Genomic DNA, 23,812 nt, shown 5'->3' on the forward strand with positions numbered 1-23,812 from the left:
TTCCGCTTTTTGGCTTATTTTGACCCATTCCCTTTCCTGCTGCAACATTTACCAGTTCTGCTTCCTATTTGGCTGTGGTCTGGGGTGTACATCTATTTTAGTACAAGGTAGACATTGAGACAATTTGCAATTGGTTTTCATTTTTTGTCCTTATTTAGCTGTTTGTTCAGCAGTTCTCCAGTTCGAAGTTTCAGCTGCTGGTTGCTATGGTCTTGTTCACCTTAGCAACAAGGCAGTGGGTTAAATGAGAGACTTGAAGATGAATGGAAGAGGGACTGAATAGAAAGATAAGGAATGAAAAGTAACAATAAGGGCTCTGGCACACGGGGAGATTAGTCGCCCGCGACAAAACTCCCTGTTCGCGGGCGACTAATCTCCCCGAGTTGCCATGACCCGCCATCCCACCGGCGAACGGGATGGCAGGTCATGGAACTCGGGGAGATTAGTCGCCCGCAAACAGGGAGTTTTGTCGCGGGCGACTAATCTCCCCGTGTGCCAGAGCCCTAAACTGTAAGCTCACAGAGTGATAGGTATTTGGCTGCCGGGGTCAGTGACCCCCACTTGAAAACTGGAAAGATGCAAAAGTAGAAGGGAAATAATTCAAAAACTAAATAAACAATGAAGACCAAGTGCAAAGTTGCTAGAAATAGGCCATTCTATAACATTCTGGGGATGTTCCCCTTTGAGTATGATGTAGAGAGTAATATTTTGAGACAATTTGCAATTGGTCTTCATTTTTTATTATTTGTAGCTTTTTAGTTATTTCACTTTTTGATGAGCAGCTTTTTAGTTTGGCATCTCAGCGGTTATTTGGTTGCTAGGGCCTAACTAACCTTAGTAACCAGGAAGTGGTTTGTATGAGGGACTGGTATATGAATAGGAGAATACTTGAATAGAAAGATAAGTACTAAAAAGTAACAATAACAATAAAACTGGAGCCTCATAGAAAAATAGGGTTTGGCTGCCGGGGTCAGTGACCCCCATTTGAATGCTGCAAAGAGTCAGAAAGAAAATCATTTATAATCTATAACAAATAATTAATGAAGACCTTTTGAAAAGTTGATTATAATTGGCCAGTTAACTCCAATTGGCAACAGTTCCCCTATAAAAGGATGGTTTGGCCCGATGCTGTCTTTAATGAGGAATTTCTCAGTAGGACTGTACCAAATAATTGAAAGGGGTAACAAGATAATGTCCCGCCTCTTTCTCCTGTTTAGCGCAGGTGATGCCATTAGCCCTTCCTCGCCTGAAGACTATGCTGAAAACTGACGCACTGAGCCTACTCTGAGCCACTTCCATAAATGCCTTCGCCTCTGCATCTATGGAGCATTCCGGTGAGTTCCCATTGGGGCACGGATATCCCATAGGGCTGAGCCTGGATGGTGATTGGAGAGAATATGATGGGAGGGGCATTGACATAGTAATGAAAGTGAGTGGGGTCATACCTTATTGGGTCCTGTCAATGTTTTTTTTTTTTTTATTTGGGGCAGGGTTTGTTGTTTGTCTGCCTATTTATGTCACTGATAGCGGCCATGATTGCTCTGAAGAGGTAAACCCCGCCCACTGAAACCCCGCCCATTTTTTTACCCTGATGTCAGTCCCCTTTCCCCAAGAACGCCCCTTTAAGAAAGGCAACAGGAGGAACATGATGGGAAAACTGTGTGTTTGTGGCCTACAGAGGCGGAGGTGGACATGATTCATCAGAAGGTGAGAGCGATTCTCCGCGGGCTCGATGGCCAACATCCGGCGCTACAGTCCGACCACGGTACGGCAATGGGACACAAACAGGGAAGTGAAATTATATATATATATATACGCAGACAGAGAGACAGGAAACAGAAGGGAAAAGATAAAAGGGGAAGCTCACCTGGTGGTTGAAACCAATCTTTTTATTCACTATTTCACTATTTTGGGGGGCGGGGCAGATGCACAGCGGCCCGACATTGGGTCCATTTCATTGGTAAATAAGGCTGTTACTGAATGTAAGTAAATTGGCTCAGCTGGCCCAGTGAGAGACCGGGGGGAGGGAGGTTGGTTGAGGGGAGACAGAGGTGTATATGCCGAGGCTGGAAATATCTAGAGCGAGAGGAAAATAAAATGTGATGGCAGTAAAATGTCTGATGGGCGAGACAGTGAGAGGGGTTTTATTTATTCATTGGAATCAATTCGGGGCATCTTCTCCTGTACTGCAATGCGCTGGGGGCCCCGGCCATCATTGTGCCATTTCTTGCAGGAATGCTCAGATGGACGTTGCACAAAAGCCTGGACAGGAATCCGGCCAGTGGGAGCGTCATTGTGGGGATTCTAATCAAGGAACTGGAAAAGGTATCAGAACGGATTTACTGTCATGTGAGATGCACTATGTGTCTAACCTGTACTAAGCACAATTCAGCAGGAACAGCCCCCTAAGTTTGCTCATAGCCTGTACAGAGAGATACCATAAAACTATGGCACATAGGGATTCCCCTGTACTAAGCACAATTCAGCAGGAACAGCCCCCTAAGTTTGCCCATAGCCTGTACAGAGAGATACCATAAAACTATGGCACATAGGGATTCCCCTGTACTAAGCACAATTCAGCAGGAACAGCCCCCTAAGTTTGCTCATAGCCTGTACAGAGAAATACCATAAAACTATGGCACATAGGGATTCCCCTGTACTAAGCACAATTCAGCAGGAACAGCCCCCTAAGTTTGCTCATAGCCTGTACAGAGAAATACCATAAAACTATGGCACATAGGGATTCCCCTGTACTAAGCACAATTCAGCAGGAACAGCCCCCTAAGTTTGCTCATAGCCTGTACAGAGAAATACCATAAAACTGTGGCACATAGGGATTCCCCTGTACTAAGCACAATTCAGCAGGAACAGCCCCCTAAGTTTGCTCATAGCCTGTACAGAGAAATACCATAAAACTATGGCACATAGGGATTCCCCTGTACTAAGCACAATTCAGCAGGAACAGCCCCCCAAGTTTGCTCATAGCCTGTACAGAGAGATACCATAAAACTATGGCACATAGGGATTCCCCTGTACTAAGCACAATTCAGCAGGAACAGCCCCCTAAGTTTGCTCATAGCCTGTACAGAGAGATACCATAAAACTATGGCACATAGGGATTCCCCTGTACTAAGCACAATTCAGCAGGAACAGCCCCCTAAGTTTACCCATAGCCTGTACAGAGAGATACCATAAAACTATGGCACATAGGGATTCCCCTGTACTAAGCACAATTCAGCAGGAACAGCCCCCTAAGTTTGCCCATAGCCTGTACAGAGAGATACCATAAAACTATGGCACATAGGGATTCCCCTGTACTAAGCACAATTCAGCAGGAACAGCCCCCTAAGTTTGCCCATAGCCTGTACAGAGAGATACCATACAATTATGGCAGTGCAGTTCTCGTAATGCTTTGCCCCTTGTAGCAGCACATTTGCAGCATACAGGGGGCCCCCCTATGGTTGGCTATGAATGCTGGGAAATAAAAAAGCTGCAACAGGGTAAGAGGCACTTGAATATGACACTCACTCCAGTCCGATGCCGCCCATGGGGGTGCCGCCCGTGCCCTCGTCACAAGGAGATCTGCAGATAAACAGGAAGATACACAAATTAGATTTTCTTTTGCATCATCTGTTTGGAAATCATTTCTGCCCCGTCCGGCTCTCTTTAACTCTTTCACTGGCAGAGCAGGTACCCAGTCACTGACATGCAGCTCTTACATACGGGGGGGATAGGTTCTATGGTGTTTAGCAAGGGTTCTAAATGCTGGAGACCTTGTGGGTCCCCGCAATCTCCTATAATGCAGTAACAAGGATAAGCCTATCGTGGTGCTGAACTACAGCCCCCCAGGAAGGGCCACCATTGGGGGGGAGAGGGGGTACAACTGCGCTGCGCCCCATGAAATTTTCTTCGGTAATGGGGCCCGCTCATTAATCAATAGAACTCCAACTCCTTATTATAGAGTAACATCAGCTGTGTATATTGCACACACAAGGGGCGTGGCTAATATTGTGATTATGGGGGACCCCTAAGTTCCTGATGGCGTCCCTGCCCCCGGGCCCTGCCAAGGCTGCGTTGTGCATTCACTTTGCAGCTGAGCAGCAGTACAAGATGGAGATGGGGGTCTGGGGGTAGGGCAATATGGCAGACATCACCTCCCTGAGGGTTGTAGTTAAACACTGCTTGGTATAACATTACCGGTATTGTCTCTCCCCAGGCTGAGCGCAGTGACACCCTACACTATATCATACCGCTGCTGCACACACTGATGTACACCATCACTAAGGTACGTGCACGTGTTGAAGAGCTAGCAGTCTAATTGGGGATGGTCAGCAACAGCTGCAGAACCTTAAAGGGGTAGCAACTTTTCAATTGGTCTAATTATTTTTTATAGTTTTTGAATGATTTGCCTTCTTCTCCCAACTCTTTGCAGCTTCCAAATGGGGGTCACTGACCCCGGCAGCCAAACCCTATTGCTCTGTGAGGCTCAGGTTTTATTGTTATTGTTACTTTTTATTATGTATTGTTTTTAATCAGGCCCCCTCCTATTAATATAGCAGAGTCTCGTTCAAATTGCTTCCTGTTTGCTAAGGTAATGTGGACCCTAGCAACCAGGTAGCTGCTGAAGCTCCAAACTAGAGAGTTGCTGAAGAATTATCATAATTATAATAAAAAATGAAGACCAATTGCATATTGTCTAAAAATGGAAAATGCTATTGGATAAGGCATGACTTCTGGTTTATAGAAGATTTCATTTCTGGGAGACCCTTCATAACAAGCCAATGTAAAGCACTTGATGGCGCTGTTGCAATGCAGCCCTATGGGTGAGATGTCTGTATTTCCGTACAAATCGGGCCCTCTCTTTGTGCTATTCCAGGCTGCGTACATCTCCGATGAGCTCTACGAGAGAGTGTACGTGTTCTGCAAGAAGATCCTGACGCTTCCCAAACCCTACTGTACCATCGCGCTGGATTACGCCAACAGGCTAAAGGCGGAAAAGAAAGTCCCAGGTACATACATGGTTACTAGGCTTAGTGACCCCCAGCAACTTGGCAGGAGCTGAATAAGTGAAAAGGGAGGGGGGGGGTCAGCTTTAAGCTAACTTCTGGTATGTTGTAGACTGGTCAGTTCTAAGTAACTTTTCAATTGGTCTACATTATTTATTTTTTATAGGTTTTTAATTATTTGCAGCTTTCAAATGGGGGTCACTGACCCCGGCAGCCAAACCCTACTGCTCTCTGAGGCTCCAGTTTTATTGTTACTGTTACTTTTTATTCCTTATCTTTCTATTCAGTCCCTCTCCTGTTCATATACCAGTCTCTCATTCAAACCATGGCCTGGTTACTAAGGTAATTTTAACCCTAGAAACCAGCTGAAACTCCAAGCTGGAGAGCTGCTAAACAAAAATTGAAATAATTAAAAAATTGCAGATAATAGAAAATGAAGACCAATTGCAAATTTTCTCAGAATATTACTCTCTACATCGTACTAAAAGCTAACAATTTGCAGAAATTAGTTTTGTGCTTCCTGGAGGGTCACCGACAGCAGCAACCTGTTATTGTGGGGAGGCAGAACAAAAACACAATTAATTACACAGCTGTAGGTTATTATTATAGGTGCTTAGAAGATTTATATATTTTACTATTATAGGTTTTTCTTACCAAAAATTGGTAACGACAGAGCAAAACCTTCGGCGGGACGCACTGCAGCAGCAGCAGGACAAGTGAGTGTTTTTGGGATGAGATTAATCTGTGTAACTGACAAACACATGCGGTGCAACGGGAATATCCAGTTTGCCAAGAGCAGCAGCCGTGCATTCCCAAAAATAATATACATAGGCATTTATATATATACTGCTCCCCCCTTCCAAAATGTTGCAATACTGTGTTTATCCCAAAATACTAAATGGTAGGAAAACAGTGATTACACCAGGCAATGAGCCAAGGCCACAGGGATATGTGTTGGTCACGGAAGCGGTATTGGGCAGAGGGCCAGACTGCTGAATTTGTGGTAGAGGAAGTAGATTCAAGTCAGAAGGCCAGACTGCTGGATTTGTGGTAGAGGAAGTAGATACAAGTCAGAAGGCCAGACTGCTGGATCTGAGGTAGAGGAAGTAGATACAAGTCAGAAGGCCAGACTGCTGGATCTGAGGTAGAGGAAGTAGATACAAGTCAGAAGGCCAGACTGCTGGATTTGTGGTAGAGGAAGTAGATACAAGTCAGAAGGCCAGACTGCTGGATTTGTGGTAGAGGAAGTAGATACAAGTCAGAAGGCCAGACTGCTGGATCTGAGGTAGAGGAAGTAGATACAAGTCAGAAGGTCAGACTGCTGGATCTGAGGTAGAGGAAGTAGATACAAGTCAGAAGGCCAGACTGCTGGATCTGAGGTAGAGGAAGTAGAAATAAGTCAGAAGGCCAGACTGCTGGATCTGAGGTAGAGAAGTAGATACAAGTCAGAAGGCCAGACTGCTAGATCTGAGGTAGAGAAGTAGATACAAGTCAGAAGGCCAGACTGCTGGATTTGTGGTAGAGAAGTAGATACAATTCAGAAGGCCAGGTTGCTGGATCTGAGGTAGAGAAGTAGATACAAGTCAGAAGGCCAGACTGCTGGATCTGAGGTAGAGGAAGTAGATACAAGTCAGAAGGCCAGACTGCTGGATCTGAGGTTGAGGAAGTAGATACAAGTCAGAAGGCCAGACTGCTGGATCTGAGGTAGAGGAAGTAGATACAAGTCAGAAGGCCAGACTGCTGGATCTGAGGTAGAGGAAGTAGATACAAGTCAGAAGGCCAGACTGCTGGATCTGAGGTAGACGAAGTAGATACAAGTCAGAAGGCCAGACTGCTGAATTTGTGGTAGAGGAAGTAGATACAAGTCAGAAGGCCAGACTGCTGGATCTGAGATAGAGGAAGTAGATACAAGTCAGAAGGCCAGACTGCTGGATCTGAGGTAGAGGAAGTAGATACAAGTCAGAAGGCCAGACTGCTGGATCTGAGGTAGAGGAAGTAGATACAAGTAAGAAGGCCAGACTGCTGGATTTGTGGTAGAGGAAGTAGATACAAGTCAGAAGGCCAGACTGTTGGATCTGAGATAGAGGAAGTAGATACAAGTCAGAAGGCCAGACTGCTGGATCTGAGATAGAGGAAGTAGATACAAGTCAGAAGGCCAGACTGCTGGATCTGAGGTAGAGGAAGTAGATACAAGTCAGAAGGCCAGACTGCTGGATCTGAGGTAGAGGAAGTAGATACAAGTCAGAAGGCCAGACTGCTGGATCTGAGGTAGAGGAAGTAGATACAAGTCCGAAGGCCAGACAGCTGGATCTGAGGTAGAGGAAGTAGATACAAGTCAGAAGGCCAGACTGCTGGATCTGAGGTAGAGGAAGTAGATACAAGTCAGAAGGCCAGACTGCTGGATCTGAGGTAGAGAAGTAGATACAAGTCAGAAGGCCAGGCTGCTGGATTTGTGGTAGAGGAAGTAGATACAAGTCAGAAGGCCAAACAGCTGGATCTGAGGAAAAGAAGTAGATACAAGTCAGAAGGCCAGACTGCTGGATCTGAGGTGGGGGAAGTAGCTACAAGTCAGAAGGCCAGCAAAAAAAATCAGTCATTAGCTCAGACTGACATGTGCAGTATGGAGGAAAGAGATACAAGTGAGAAACACAGGATCCTGGGTTTGAGGTACAAACATGTCTGGAGCCTGGATTTACCCTTAACAAGAAGGAATTAGCCAGACAGATACAATTTAATGTGGCCTTGAGACTTGTATCTACTCACTAACAATCGAAGTCTCAAGATGAGACTGGTGCAGATGAAAGGATATTGCTACAAGATGAGCCTGAGAAGGAAGCAGAGCCAATGGCAGTACATGGGGAGATGGTAGTAGGTGGGTAACCCTTACAGAGCCCAATACTCTATGAAACACTCTCTTGTTCAGGGTTCTGCTGTTCTTGGACCCCAATATAATCTCCGAGGCTGTGTGCAACACCCTCCTGCGGGAGACCCAGGCCTCGCAGATATCCCAGACGCCAGTGAAGTGCATGTCCTACGTGATCACCAACAGCTTCCAGGCTGCACTGGGGCAGGACTGCAACGTCCGGCTGCTGCAACAGGTGCTACAGGTACGGGGGTCCCCGGGGTCTCACACACACGGGGGAACATAATGGATCGGAACAAAGGATTTGGACCTTAGTTAAGGAGTGAAAGGAAAGCAGCCAATAAGTGCTCTCTGTTGATACACACACATATATATATATACATACATACATACAAAGTGTATGTAAATATCTTTAAAGGGATGATAAGCTCTTAAAGGGGACCTGTCACCCCCATATAAAAAGCTGTATAATAAAAGTCCTAAACATTAACCATGAAACCCAAGTTATTTTTTTTAATTAAATCATCCATACCAGTTATAAATGCATTTAAAAATCTGAGCTGTCAATCATATATCATCCGCCCTGCCCCTATGCCTCGGGTATAGAGGCGGGGCAGGCAGTATATGATTGACAGCTCGGATTTTAAATTACAATTACTTTCACTTTCCATTCAGCACTTCCTAGAAATCACCTAGATGGCAAATGCATAAGATTTTGGGGTGAAACAAAGCTTCCCCTAATAAAGGGGTACACAAAATGGCGCCGGCCTGCTGGCTGTGACTGTAAATTCCAAGACTGAAGGGTAAAAAAAAAATTATTTAGCACAAGTAAAGTTTATTTTGCTCTACTAATATGACACAAAAGGATTTCGGATTATTTCTTAGGGTGACGGGTCCCCTTTAAAGGGGTTGTTCAGCTTTAAATGAACTTAGTATGACATATACTATATATTGATATACTAAGACAATTTGCAATTGGTCTTCATTTTTTATTTGTTGTGGTGTTTCAGTTCTTCAGCTTTTAGATCAGCAGCTCTCTGTTTGGAATTTCAGCAGCTATTTGGTTGCTAGGGCCTTGTTTACCTTAGCACCCAGCCAGTGGATTGCATGAGAGACTGGAATAGGAACAGGAGTGAGACTGAATAGAAAGAGAAGGAATACAAAGTTAGAATAATCATGAAATTGAAGCCTCACAGAGCAACATTTGTTTGGCTGCCGGGGTCAGTGACCCCCATTTGAAAGCCGGAAAGGCAAATAATTCAGAAACTATAACAAATAAATAATGAAGACCAATTGAAAAGTTGCTAGAATTAGGATATTCTATAACATACTGAAAGTTAATGTAAAGGTGAACTACCCCTTTAATGCTATTTAAGCTCTATAGATACACAGGAAATATACCTTCTGTTCCTAAGGACATATTAGAAACAATTCCATACATATGCAGGACTATTGGGGTGCCCAATCACTTTTGGGGGGTTCCACTGATTATTTTCTGAATGATACTTAGATACATTTTATTCTTATATATATTATTTTTAAAAAATGCTGCATTCTGCCACTAGGAGGGCATGTAGGGAATAACTAACAGCAAAGAAAGCTAAAATCCTCGTAAAATGGCATTGCTGCAAAAGTCTTGACTGTGCTTGGAGACAAAGTTTTGCTTTTTCTGGTGGTATAAAGGGTATAAAAAGTGAAGGAATTCAGCAGTAAATACTTTAGAAGCTTTTACCATATTTGAGACTGGGCAATTCTTGTTTGGTTTTACAACCTGTAATGTCTCGGGCAGGACCTACCGCCGGAAGAGGTGGAGCTCTGGTTCCAGGAAGTGTTGTCGGCGGTGGAGCACAGCGCGAGGGAGAACGGGATTGGCCGGCAGAAGCACAGCCAGAGGCTGCGGGAGATATACGGGAAGATGGTCGGCACGTCGGAGGAAGGTGCAGATCAAGTGTGTGCGGGTTTCGTCCAATGGCAGCCATGCTGGGATTCCTTCCTGGTCGGGAAAGGGTTGGGCATTAGGGGCAAGTCACCAGTCACATTCAAGCGTAAAGTGACATCATCTGTCATGCAAAGCCCAAGAGATGTCACATGTCAAAGGAAGGGTATTGCTGCTAATTGCCCCTCAGGTGAATTATGGGGTATTGGCTCCTACATTATGGGGCTGGTCCCTCCCTAGGGGAGCCCAAAGCAGTGGGTGATGGGTCCAAGCCCAACTCCAGTCAGGGGGTGATGCCAGTGTTTTAATAGGATAAGGGGGGGGGGGGGGCACTAAAGGGAAACCTGACAACTGAGTTTAAATAGAAATCATTAAAAGGGTTGTTCACCTTCAACCTTTAGTATGATGTAGAGAGTGCTAGTGAGACAAGTTGCAATTGGTCTTTGTTTTTTATTATTTGTGGTTTTTGAATTATTTAGCGTTATATGTGGCAGCTCTCCAGTTTGGCATTTCAGCAGCTGTCTGGTTGCTGGGGTCCAAATTCGCCTAGCAACCAGGCTTTAACTTGAATTAGAGACTGGAATATTTAAAGATGGCCCGAATAGTTAAAGGGGGGGGGTTCACATTTACGTTAACTTTTAGTATGTTAAAGAAAGCCCTATTCCTAGCAACTGTGCAATTGGTCTTCATTATTTATTTTTTACAGTTTTCAAATTATTTTTTCTTATCTTACTCTTCTATTCATATTCCTGTCTTTCATTTAACCCACTGCCTGGTTGCTAGGGTAAACAAGACCCTAGCAACCAGATAGCTGCTGAAATTCCAAACTGGGGAGCTGCTGAATCAAAAGTGTAATAACTGAAAACTACAAAAAATAAATAATGTCTACTTCAAGGTGAACAACCTCTTTAATAAAAAGTAATAATAAAATGTATTAATTAATAAAACTGGAGCCTCACAGAGCAATAGGGTTTGGCTGCCGGGGTCAGTGACCCCCATTTGAAAGCTGCAAAGAGTCAGAAGATTAAGGCAAAGAATTCAAAAACTATAAAAATTGTAAAGTTTCTAAGAATGGGCCATTCTATAACCTACTAAAAGCGAATTCTTTGAATAAAAATAACAATCTTTCTGCCCCATCGGTGAGATGATAATAACAGGAATGACTGAGCTGGGTTATCTGTGCTTCTGTTTGATCGATCAGTAGATAGGTAACATTTACATGCCCGTATCTGGCAAATCTCTACGCTCTCGGAGGTAAGCGCTGGCGTAAATAAGCCAACGGCACCGATGAACCCGCTGATAATAACTACCCACAATTCAGTCTTTACTCGGGGTTATTAGATAGTTATTTATGGTTTGTAGGTTTAGTCTAGAGTGGAAATGCTGCCCACGTGCTGGGGATATGCTCATATGAGTATACAGATATATATATATATAGGGTAGGAAACAGGCGTCGGAGTTGCACTTACTGTATGGAAAAAGAACCACAGTCTCATTTATTTGCTGTGTATAATAAATATGTGTATACGGGTGGGAGGGAGAAGTCAGAGCAGAGGGGCCGATGGTTGGGAGAATATAAGGGAGAAGGGGTTAAAGCCATCGTTTCTTTTGCAGAAGCGCCGGTATCCAAACTGCAAGTGATCCCCTGCCCCAGTCCGGACATTCGGGTGCACTTATGGACTAACGAGGACCAGCTATGTAAGTCTCCCCAATGTATGAACCTGCTCGTGGTTGCACTGCCACCTAGTGGCCATTTCCCATATTTCAGCCCCAGATGACTCCATAGAACAGTGCTGTCCAACTGGCGGCCCGCGACCCCCCTCTGTGTGGCCCCCCACCTGTCTGGCTGCTTTGATGGCTTACCTTTGTGTAAGCTTTAAATGGTATCAGTATTGAGATTAACTGCCCCCCTGCATGGTTAACACCTCAGATTCAGGCTGTAATCCCCCTGTATTGTTTAAAAATGTATTCCCATGTACTTTTCACACCTTTTAATCTCTGCATTGTTCACCCCCTGCAGTGTTCACACCTCAGGCTCAGGCTGTAAACCTCACATTGTTCCCCTGTTCACACCTCAGACTGTAGTAGCAGTAGAAACCCACAAATAAACCCTGCACACTATAAAAAGAACATATACTGTGGTGGTACTGCAATTAAAAAGTTTTTTAATATATAGTTATTGTGCAGACTGTAGGAGCAGTACCAGCATTGTGTCACTGTAGGCTGCCTGCGTTTGTCATACACACAGGCAGCATAGGACAGGCAGAGTATGGCACACACAGGCAGGGTAGGGAAGGCAAAGTATGGCACACACAGGCAGGGTAGAGCAGGCAGAGTATGGCACACACAGGCAGGGTAGGGAAGGCAAAGTATGGCACACACAGGCAGGGTAGGGAAGGCAAAGTATGGCACACACAGGCAGGGTAGAGCAGGCAGAGTATGGCACACACAGGCAGGGTAGGGAAGGCAGAGTATGGCACACACAGGCAGGGTAGGGAAGGCAAAGTATGGCACACACAGGCAGGGTAGGGAAGGCAAAGTATGGCACACACAGGCAGGGTAGGGAAGGCAAAGTATGGCACACACAGGCAGGGTAGGGAAGGCAGAGTATGGCCCACAGAGGCAGCATAGGGCAGGCAGAGAATGGCACACACAGGCAGGGTAGGGGAGGCAGAGTATGGCAGGTTTTTGCTGTACTACCACCATTAATATGGCTATGGTCATGCATAACATGGGTGTGGTTTTAAAAAGGGGAGTGGTCAAAACTAGCCTCCATTATCAGCCCTCCACCACAGAGGCCGAAAAAATTCCGGCCCTCGGTACCACAGAAGTTGGACAGCACTGCCATAGAAGATGTAGGCACTGAGTATGGAATCCAACAAGTAGAATCCTTACAGAAATATCCTGACAAGGATAAATGTAAAATTCATAACAGTGAGTAGGGGGGTTATTTCACAAGAACCTACTCTATTGCTGGGATGTTTAAAGGGGCAGTTCACCTTCAAATTAATAAACTTAAGGTATGATGTAGGCAATGATATTCTGAGGCAATTTGCAGTTGGTTGTCATTTTTTATTTTTGTGGTTTATCAGTTATCTAGCTCGCTGTTCATTAGCTCTCCAGTTTGGAATTTCATCAGCGATCTGGTTGCTATGGTCGTAATTACCTTAGCAACCAGGCAGTGGTTTAAATGAGAGACTGGAATATGAATAGGAGAGGGTCTGAATAGGAAGATAAGGAATAAAAAGTAATAATAATACATTTGTAAGCTTACAGAGCAATTGTTTTTGGCTGTCGGGGTCAGTGACCCCCAATTTGAAAGCTGGAAAGAAACAGAAATGGAAGGTAAATAATTTGAAAACTATAAAAAATAACCAGTGAGGACCAATTGCAAAGTTGCTAGGGCATTGTATACATACTAAAAGTTCCCATTAAGGTGACCCACCCCTTTAACATAGCCACCCAGTCCAGAGCCACCCAATGCCACCTTTTCTTGGCACCCATTGCCTTATGAAACATTACAAGGTCCGTGTATTTGTTCCAGGGAAGGAGCTGGTCCTTATAACCAAAGAGACACAGAACACAGACATAGAGGCGGAATCCTTCCGGATCCCAGAGCTGCCTATGGATGGGGAGGGCACTGAGCAGAACCGGATATCCGTGTGGTCCAACGACAGCGGGATAGAGAGGGACCTGCCCGGGGTGGAAGAGAAAGAGTCGGCCAAGCTACAGCGGAAGCCGTGCATCAAGAAGAAAGGTCCAGATTTGGACTCTGCAGTTCTTCTCCAGAACCTGACCAAGGCACCCAAGGGCAGCCGTGTCGGGACCCTGCAGAGGCTCTCGGGGCAGAGCACAGAGGTTCCAGCGGAGCCAGAAAAACTTCCCACTGCACGGATCATTATACTGGGTGACGACAGGGCGCTAGGCAAGCTGGCTAAGGCCTACTACTCCTACAGGTGGGGCTTGTATCCTTGGGGAGACACCCGAACACCATAACAGGAGTTAACGGGGGGCAGCATGGCAACACTAACTCAGGGGAGGGCTAACAGGGGGCATCATGGCAACACTAACCCAGGGGAGGGCTAACAGTGGGCATCATGGCAACACTAACCCAGGGGAGGGCTAACAGTGGGCATCATGGCAACACTAACCCAGGGGAGGGCTAACAGGGGGCATCATGGCAACACTAACCCAGGGGAGGGCTAACAGGGGGCATCATGGCAACACTAACCCAGGGGAGGGCTAACAGGGGGGCAGTATGGAAACACTAACCCAGGAGAGGGCTAACAGGGGGCATCATGGCAACACTAACCCAGGGGAGGGCTAACAGGGGGGCAGTATGGAAACACTAACCCAGGAGAGGGCTAACAGGGGGGCAGGCTGGTACAACTAACCCGGGAGAGGGCTAACAGGGGGGCAGGCTGGTACAACTAACCCGGGAGAGGGCTAACAGGGGGGCAGGCTGGTACAACTAACCCGGGAGAGGGCTAACAGGGGGGCAGGCTGGTACAACTAACCCGGGAGAGGGCTAACAGGGGGGCAGGCTGGTACAACTAACCCGGGAGAGGGCTAACAGGGGGGCAGGCTGGTACAACTAACCCGGGAGAGGGCTAACAGGGGGGCAGGCTGGTACAACTAACCCGGGAGAGGGCTAACAGGGGGGCAGGCCGGTACAACTAACCCGGGAGAGGGCTAACAGGGGGGCAGGCTGGTACAACTAACCCGGGAGAGGGCTAACAGGGGGGGCAGGCTGGTACAACTAACCCGGGAGAGGGCTAACAGGGGGGCAGGCTGGTACAACTAACCCGGGAGAGGGCTAACAGGGGGGCAGGCTGGTACAACTAACCCGGGAGAGGGCTAACAGGGGGGCAGGCTGGTACAACTAACCCAGGAGAGGGCTAACAGGGGGGCAGGCTGGGTGAAACAAGGCTCATGGTTTCTCTAATCATTCTAGGAAAAGAGAAGCAAGGAGGCCCCACCGGACACTGAAAGCCCACCTGCAGTTTTACTGTATCCCAGTCCGAGGCGAATCGACTGACACCTCACCTGACAAGGCCAGTACCTTTGTATATGTGGGCCGGTGCTGCCATATTGTTTGCCTGTGAGCCACTCCATTTAGTATTCAGTAGCCCCTAGTTCCTATGGAGTAAGATACACAGTCAACTGCAGTCACTGCAAGGGGGGACTGTATAGTACACAGAGTAGCACGGTGTTAGCGCCCCCTGCTGGTCCATTAAACAGTGAAAGTGAAATCCCTGTGCTGTTTTACAGGATGACCCCCCTATCATGAATGAAGTCTGTGAAATAAGCACATACCTAGGCCGCGTGGATCCGTGGTATGAGGGAAACATTAACACTCTGCGCGACATGATCCCCAAACTCTCACTCATGGTAAGGAATTATCTACCTCTGCTGTGATTTATACCCCCCGAAATGTTTGGGTGACAAGAACATTGAACATGGGTTTAATATCCCAAAACCTCGCTCTGTGGGATCAAGCCAATAAGAACAAGTACATAAAGGTGCTGATATAAATATATGATGGATGATTGATGATTGATGGATGATTGATAATGATGATTGATGGATGATTGATGGATGGTTGATTGATGGATGATGATGATTGATGGTTGATTGATGGATGATGATTGATGGATGATGATGATGATGATTGATGGATGATTGATGGATGATGATGATTGATGGATGATGACTGATGATGATGATTGATGGATGATGATTGATGGATGATGATGATGATGATTGATGGATGATGATTGATGGATGATGATTGATGATGATGATTGATGGATGATGATGATGATGATGATTGATGGATGATGATTGATGATGATGATGATGATGATGATTGATGGATGATGATTGATGGATGATGATTGATGGATGATGATTGATGATGATGATTGATGGATAATGATTGATGGATGATGATGATGATTGATGGATGATTGATGGATGATTGATGGATGATTGATGGATGATTGATGGATGATTGATGGATGATTGATGGATGATGATGATGATTGATGGATGATGATTGATGGATGATGATGATTGATGGATGATGATTGATGGATGATGATTGATGGATGATGATGATTGATGGATGATGATTGATGGATGATGATTGATGATATTGATTGATGATGCTGATTGATGGATGATGATTGATGGATGATGATTGATGGATGATGATTGATGATGATGATTGATGATGATGATTGATGGATGATGATTGATGGATGATGATTGATGGATGATGATTGATGGATGATGATTGATGGATGATGATTGATGGATGATGATTGATGATGATGATTGATGGATAATGATTGATGGATGATGATGATGATTGATGGATGATGATGATTGATGATGATGATTGATGGATGATGATTGATGGATGATGATTGATGGATGATGGATGATGATTGATGGATGATTGATGGATGATGATGATGATTGATGGATGATGATTGATGGATGATTGATGGATGATGATGATTGATGATGATGATTGATGGATGATGATTGATGGATGATGATTGATGATTGATGATTGATGGATGATGATTGATGGATGATGATTGATGATGATGATTGATGATGATTGATGGATGATGATTGATGATGATGATTGATGATGATGATGATGATTGATGGATGATGATTGATGATGATGATTGATGGATGATGATGAGTAAGCCCTATAGAATAACCAGAGGTCTCTCATGGTTGCAGCCACCGTGGCCCACCAGCGATGCCACGTCGGACCCTTTCATCCTAGATGTGACTTCCTACTATCTGCGCTTCGGCATTCAGCCCGTCTACTTCCAGATTTACAGCATCAAGGTTGGTCTGTTCAGCCGCCATGTTTGATTGCACATGTGACTACTGGGCGTGTTTCTGATTGGTGCCTGCTGCTGCACTGACCCCTTTTCTTTCTCTCAAACCCTCCTTCCTAAACACGGATGTTGCTGGACTACAGTTACCATTATTCATTTTATATTGAGAATTGCCATGATTGGGTTAAGAAACAGGGTGCCAGACAGACAGACAATTACATTATAAAGGTTGTTCTATTAAATAATCACAGTTATGGGCCCCAAAGTGTTAAAAAGGGATTGTTCACCTTTCCGTTACCTTTTAGTATGTTGTATAGACGATATTCTGCAATTGGTCTTCAATTTTTATTATATGTAATTTTTTAATTATTTCAGCTCTCCAGTTTGGAGCTTCATCTATCTGGTTGCCAGGGTCCAAATTACCTTAGCAACCAGGGAGTGGTTTGGATGAGAGACTGGTATATGAATAGGGGAGGGGCTGAATATAAAGATAAGGAATAAAAAGTAACAGTAACAATAAAACTGGAGCCTCACAGAGCAATAGGGTTTGGCTGCCGGGGTCAGTGACCCCCATTTGAAAGCTGCAAGGAGTTAGATGAAAAGGGCAAATAATTCAACAACTATAACAAATAAATAACGAAGACCAATTGAGAAGTTGCTTAGAACTTACTTTTTATTCCTTATCTTTTTGTTTAGTTCCTCTTCTATTTATATTCCAGCGTCACATTCACACCACTGCCTGGTTGCTAAGGTATCCAAGCCTCTAGCAACCAGCTGCTGAAATTCCAAACTGCAGAGCTGCTACGCTAAATAACTGAGAAACTATAAAAAATGAAGACCATTTGAAAAGTGTCTCAGGATATCAATGTCTACATCATAGTTAAAGTTAATTTGAAGGTGAACTTCCCCTTTAATGCCTTTGCCAACATTCTCATGAATAAGGCCCAGGCAGGCAGGCGTATACAGCACTGGTGAGCTGTTATGGATACAGATAACCCTTATATACTCTATGTACGAAACAGGCTTGTAAATAGAAAAGCTTAATAAATGACCTGGTTCTGATCCGTGTAATGTGTAATTGAAGCCCCGCCCCCGGGATAATTGGTTCCTAATGGCAGCAAATCGTTCCCAGATCTTTTTCAGAGACACGAGCCTAGAGCCGGGGGAAGACGTGTTTCTCACTGAGCTGAAGGTGGAGCTGCAGGACTGCCCCATAAGCAAGGGTAAGTGAGAGTAGAGCAGCAGAGCTCACACTCGTTTCTGCCGTGGGGTGGAGCTAACATATCCGTGTCCCTTTAGTGAGCACCTTACCCAGGAAAAAGGCAGTTACAGACTCACGAGGCGGAATCCAAATCCATTACACAAAGGTGACGTACCTGCAGATTTGGGGGCTGAGTGCCTAAGCTGCTGATAGGCAGGAATTAACCCTTTGTGTGCCCCCCAGGCGCTGGCCAGTAACAGGGAAAAGGAAGGGTCCCTGGTGCTGAGGACCTCGGGCGCAGTGATAAAAACCATTCCTCGCAATGAAGCCAAAGGTGAGATTATTCCCAGTCACGAGAATCATTTAGTTTAATAGAAAAGGTTGAAGGTTTACTTCCCCTTTAGCTGTTCTGTAAAGGGTAACTAATCCGGTCCTGAATCTTGAGACAGTGCTTGTCTTGAATCCCTGCCATAAAGCAAGCCAGGGCTGCTGTTACAGTTCCAGGAAGAAAGTAAGGACGGTAAACGGGGCAAGTCAATAATTACCCCCCCCGGGTTTTCCACTGTCATTAGTGGGGACAACAGGGGGCCCCATGGCAGAGGGGATAAGGGATATAAACCACTAACTGGTTGCTAGGCTTCTTAGGTTGGAATAAAAAAAACTGCTGCTTGGGTTGCTAGGCTTCACAGTTTGGGGTATAAATGCTAGTTGGTTACTAGGTTGCCCTATAAGTACCAGTTAGTTACTGGGCTGCCCAGGTTGGGGTACAAATACTAGTTGGTTACTAGGGTGCCCAGGTTGGGGTACAAATACTAGTTGGTTACTGGGTTGCCCGGGTTGGGGTATAAATGCTAGTTGGTTGCTAAGCTTCCCAGTTTGGGGTATAAATGCTAGTTGGTTACTAGGTTGCCCTATAAGTACCAGTTGGCTACTAGGTTGCCCAGGTTGGGGTACAAATACCAGTTGGTTACTAGGTTGCCCAGGTTGGGGTATAAGTACTAGTTGGTTCCAAGGTTGCCCTATAAGTACCAGTTGGTTACTCGGTTGCCCAGGTTGGGGTATAAGTACTAGTTGGTTACTAGGTTGCCCAGGTTGGGGTATAAGTACTAGTTGGTTCCAAGGTTGCCCTATAAGTACCAGTTGGTTACTGGGCTGCCCAGGTTGGGGTATAAGTACTAGTTGGTTCCAAGGTTGCCCTATAAGTACCAGTTGGTTACTGGGCTGCCCAGGTTGGGGTATAAGTACTAGTTGGTTCCAAGGTTGCCCTATAAGTACCAGTTGGTTACTAGGTTGCCCTATAAGTACCAGTTGGTTACTAGGTTGCCCTATAAGTACCAGTTGGTTACTAGGCTGCCCAGGTTGGGGTATAAGTACTAGTTGGTTACTAGGTTGCCCTATAAGTACCAGTTGGTTACTGGGTTGCCCAGGTTGGGGTATAAGTACTCGTTGGTTACTGGGTTGCCCAGGTTGGGGTATAAGTACTAGTATATTGTATAATTTCCCTATGTGCTGCTCATTTGCAGACCTCGTATGCCTGAATGTGTACACGGATGAACTGACGCGGTCGTCGCAGTTTGGCACGCGCCATGCCCCGGTGAGTGGGAGAGCGATGGGGGATTCGGGGCACTGATGCCGTATGTGTGTTATACAGAGAGTATCAGGGGCACCATTAGTACACACTCACACTGACGGATAAATGTAACTGCCCCTTTCCCATCTCCAGTTCTGACTCCTGATAAAATGTAGCAGGAGCCATTTCCTTCAGCCCTACCGATTGGCTGGCTCCTGCTACATCGTCTCAGGACTCGTAACCAGCAGTGCAGGGAATAGAAACAGCCACCACGGACTGAGGGGACTCCCCAGAGGGTCCCAGGGGAATCGCAGGGGTATTGAGCCTGACATTCTCTCGGTTACAGGGCAACATGAGCGTGCTCAGGGCCTGCAGCGTGCAAATGAGGAGCCTGGAGATCCGCACCCTCACTCTGCAGCTGGACAAGGACTCGCGCAGGGTCTATACCAACGTGGCAAGGTAAAGGGGAGAGGGATCAACTGGGGGGAGAAGCTAATACACCGGTGCATGATGGGTAACAAGCCTCTGGTACCTGTGACCCTTCAGACTGCCACCATTGGGGGTATTGGGGTCCCATACTATTTAGATAGCAGGGCCCCTACCCAGGTGGCCAATCCTATTAGCCCAATTATGCATACTGGGGTCACAATAAAAAAAAACAAAAACTCATCTATACAGCAAATCTAACCACACCCACCTATGCCCAAACCCCTCCCCTTAATGGCATACCAATCTGTTCGGCTTCCCGCCCCCACTGGCACCATCAAATTAATTAACAGGATTCAGATACTGATGTTCTGAGACAATTTGCAATTGGTCTTTGTTTTGTTTGTTTGTTTTTTTCCATTTGACTTCTTGTGGGTTTTCAGTCATTTAGCTTTTTTCTCCAGTCTGGTATTTCAGCAGCTAGCTGGTTGCTATGGTCTTATTTACTCTAGCAAACAGGCAGTGATTTGCATGAGAGACTGGAATATGAAAAGGTTAAGGACAGAGTTGAATGATAAATAATTAAAAAGTAACAATAACATTTTAGCCTCAAAGAGCTGTGGATTGTTGTGTGCCGGGGTCAGTGACCCCCATATAAAGGCTGGAAAAAGATAGAAAATGGAGGCAAATAATTAAAAAAAACTATAATAAATAAATAATGAAGACCAACTGCAAAGTTGCTAAGAAAAGGACAGTCTATAACCACATAAAAGTCAACTTAAAGGTGTACTACCCTGTTAAGGGGCCCTGTATTACTAAGTTAGTTAGGGACCCACCACCCAGGGGCCCATTGGAAAATAAAAATGTCTCCGTTTGGGAACTCTTTCAGATTTGAGGTGTCGCCCTGCCAGGAGCCGGGGTACAGCCTGCAGAAGCTGCGGACACAGCGCGCCCACGGGGACCCCAATGAAGAGGGGGGGCTGAGCCGATACATGACCAAGTCCTTGCTGCTGCCCATTAACACATTCGCCGGCATCATCCACGGATAAAAGTCATTATAAAGCTGAGGAGAAAGCGGCCGAACGCACAAACAAACAACGAGGGGACCTCAAGCAGTTACTGAACTACAGATCCCAAAGCTGAGAGTTGTAGTTCAACCAGAGAGACTTACATACACCTAAATGCCTCCGCAGAGATCTGGCAGCACTGAGGAACGAACAAAACCACGACTGTATCTCCCTTGTACAGATGTAACTAGCCCCTCCCACACGGGCCATGGCCACGCCTTTATTTATTGATACCTCCTGTAATAAATGTCATTTGTGTCATGAGATTGGGAGTCGTGCATCACGGGGGGGGGGGTCGATTCACAAAAAATAACACTCCCCAGTTTGATATTTACATTACTAGCTGGTTCCTAGGCTGCCCAGTTTGGGATATAAACCACTAACTGGTTGCTAGGCTTCTTAGGTTGGAATAAACAAAAAACTGCTGCTTGGGTTGCTAGGCTTTCAAGTTTGGGATATAAACTGCTAGTTAGTAACTAGGGTGCCCAGGTTGGGGTATAAACTGCTAGTAACTAGGGTGCCCAGGTTGGGGTATAAACTGCTAGTTAGTAACTAGGGTGCCCAGGTTGGGGTATAAACTGCTAGTTAGTAACTAGGGTGCCCAGGTTGGGGTATAAACTGCTAGTAACTAGGGTGCCCAGGTTGGGGTATAAACTGCTGGTTGGGTTGCTAGGCTTCCCAGTTTGGGGTATTAACTGTTAGTAACTAGGGTGCCCAGTTTGGGGTATTAACTGTTAGTAACTAGGGTGCCCAGTTTGGGGTATTAACTGTTAGTAACTAGGGTGCCCAGTTTGGGGTATAAACTGTTAGTAACTAGGGTGCCCAGTTTGGGGTATAAACTGTTAGTAACTAGGGTGCCCAGGCTGGGGTATAAATGCTAGATGGTTACTTGGGTGCCCAGGTTGAGGTATAAACTGCTGGTTGGGTTGCTAGGCTTCCCAGTTTGGGATATAAACTGCTACTTAGTAACTAGGGTGCCCAGGTTGGGGTATAAACTGCTAGTTAGTAACTAGGGTGCCCAGGTTGGGGTATAAACTGCTACTTAGTAACTAGGGTGCCCAGGTTGGGGTATAAACTGCTAGTTAGTAACTAGGGTGCCCAGGTTGGGGTATAAACTGCTACTTAGTAACTAGGGTGCCCAGGTTGGGGTATAAACTGCTGGTTGGGTTGCTAGGCTTCCCAGTTTGGGGTATAAACTGTTAGTAACTAGGGTGCCCAGGCTGGGGTATAAATGCTAGATGGTTACTTGGGTGCCCAGGTTGAGGTATAAACTGCTGGTTGGGTTGCTAGGCTTCCCAGTTTGGGATATAAACTGCTAGTTAGTAACTAGGGTGCCCAGGTTGGGGTATAAACTGCTAGTTAGTAACTAGGGTGCCCAGGTTGGGGTATAAACTGCTACTTAGTAACTAGGGTGCCCAGGTTGGGGTATAAACTGCTAGTTAGTAACTAGGGTGCCCAGGTTGGGGTATAAACTGCTACTTAGTAACTAGGGTGCCCAGGTTGGGGTATAAACTGCTGGTTGGGTTGCTAGGCTTCCCAGTTTGGGGTATAAACTGCTAGTTAGTAACTAGGGTGCCCAGTTTGGGGTATAAACTGTGAGTAACTAGGGTGCCCAGGCTGGGGTATAAATGCTAGATGGTTACTTGGGGGCCTGATTGGGGTATAAACTGCTGGTTGGGTTGCTAGGTTTCCAGTTTGGGATATAAACTGCTAGTTAGTAACTAGGGTGCCCAGGTTGGGGTATAAACTGCTAGTTAGTAACTAGGGTGCCCAGGTTGGGGTATAAACTGCTAGTTAGTAACTAGGGTGCCCAGGTTGGGGTATAAACTGCTAGTAACTAGGGTGCCCAGGTTGGGGTATAAACTGCTACTTAGTAACTAGGGTGCCCAGGTTGGGGTATAAACTGCTACTTAGTAACTAGGGTGCCCAGGTTGGGGTATAAACTGCTAGTTAGTAACTAGGGTGCCCAGGTTGGGGTATAAACTGCTAGTTAGTAACTAGGGTGCCCAGGTTGGGGTATAAACTGCTACTTAGTAACTAGGGTGCCCAGGTTGGGGTATAAACTGCTAGTTAGTAACTAGGGTGCCCAGGTTGGGGTATAAACTGCTAGTTAGTAACTTGGGTGCCCAGGTTGGGGTATAAACTGCTGGTTGGGTTGCTAGGCTTCCCTGGTTGGAATACAAACTGCTAGTTGGTTGCTAGGCTCCCCAGTCTGTGGCAACAATCTCCCTATACACACCCGATGGAAGGGGGAGGGGCACATGAGGGGCATCACCTAGGCAACACATTATAAATTACAGATATATATATTTTGGGGCCCCCTAACTAATGGGAGTAAGGCAGTTTCCATATAAACACGAACTGAAACACTAATTACACATAATTAACTGTATGACAGGAGCCGCCATGTTGCGGTGGAACTGCCATGCTGCTTGCGCCAGCTGAAGGAATTTTTGGTAAAATGGGCGTTACCCTGCGGAAACCAAGCCAATGAACGCACTTAGGTAAAAACACCCCCAAACCTGTGAGACGTCAGTACCTACCGTCAGCCTGCCCCAACTCGGCGGCTTCGGTACCTCACACCTCGACGAACTCAATTGCGAACACTTCCGCTATCCGCCTGCAGGTGGCGCTTGTCCCAGTACCGCTTCCCCTATAGTCTCTATGGTACAGCGGGGAGCTCCTGTCTCCTAGCAACCGCCTCCTCTCACCTTTCCACACCGCAATTGCGAACACTTCCACTACCCGCCTGCAGGTGGCGCTTGTCCCAGTACTGCATCACCTATAGTCTCTATGGTACAGCTGGGCGCTCCTGTCTCCTAGCAACCGCCTCCTCTCACCTTTCCACACCGAGCCTGGGCTGTGGGCGGGGTCAGG

General features: G+C 46.0%; 1 protein-coding gene and 1 long non-coding RNA gene across 12 annotated transcripts in view; one reads left to right on the forward strand and one right to left on the reverse strand.

Annotated features, from left to right (window-relative positions):
• pik3r6 (phosphoinositide-3-kinase regulatory subunit 6) overlaps positions 1-21,199 on the forward strand; it is a 41,937-nt gene extending 20,738 nt beyond the window's left edge. For 5 of the 11 annotated variants that reach the window (XM_012954258.3, XM_031894181.1, XM_031894180.1 and 2 more), the window contains 19 exons: positions 1,218-1,334; positions 1,679-1,765; positions 2,234-2,325; positions 4,217-4,285; positions 4,877-5,009; positions 5,650-5,722; positions 7,930-8,113; positions 9,659-9,806; positions 11,420-11,503; positions 13,350-13,761; positions 14,760-14,859; positions 15,077-15,196; positions 16,568-16,678; positions 17,804-17,894; positions 17,971-18,038; positions 18,116-18,206; positions 19,396-19,466; positions 19,789-19,901; positions 20,758-21,199. In XM_012954258.3, coding sequence (XP_012809712.2) covers positions 1,322-1,334; positions 1,679-1,765; positions 2,234-2,325; positions 4,217-4,285; positions 4,877-5,009; positions 5,650-5,722; positions 7,930-8,113; positions 9,659-9,806; positions 11,420-11,503; positions 13,350-13,761; positions 14,760-14,859; positions 15,077-15,196; positions 16,568-16,678; positions 17,804-17,894; positions 17,971-18,038; positions 18,116-18,206; positions 19,396-19,466; positions 19,789-19,901; positions 20,758-20,917 — 2,220 coding nt within the window. In that variant the 5' untranslated portion in view covers positions 1,218-1,321 and the 3' untranslated portion in view covers positions 20,918-21,199. 11 annotated transcript variants of the gene reach the window in all.
• Positions 2,119-23,718, reverse strand: LOC108645193. The gene is made up of 4 exons (XR_001923516.2): positions 23,479-23,718; positions 9,666-9,862; positions 3,529-3,582; positions 2,119-2,316 (listed from the first exon to the last, which is right to left on the reverse strand). It is a non-coding gene; the product is annotated as an uncharacterized LOC108645193 (long non-coding RNA).
• Between the last annotated feature and the right edge of the window lie 94 nt (positions 23,719-23,812).

Source organism: Xenopus tropicalis, chromosome 10, assembly GCF_000004195.4.
Source record: "Xenopus tropicalis strain Nigerian chromosome 10, UCB_Xtro_10.0, whole genome shotgun sequence".
NCBI classification, from domain to species: domain Eukaryota; kingdom Metazoa; phylum Chordata; class Amphibia; order Anura; family Pipidae; genus Xenopus; species Xenopus tropicalis.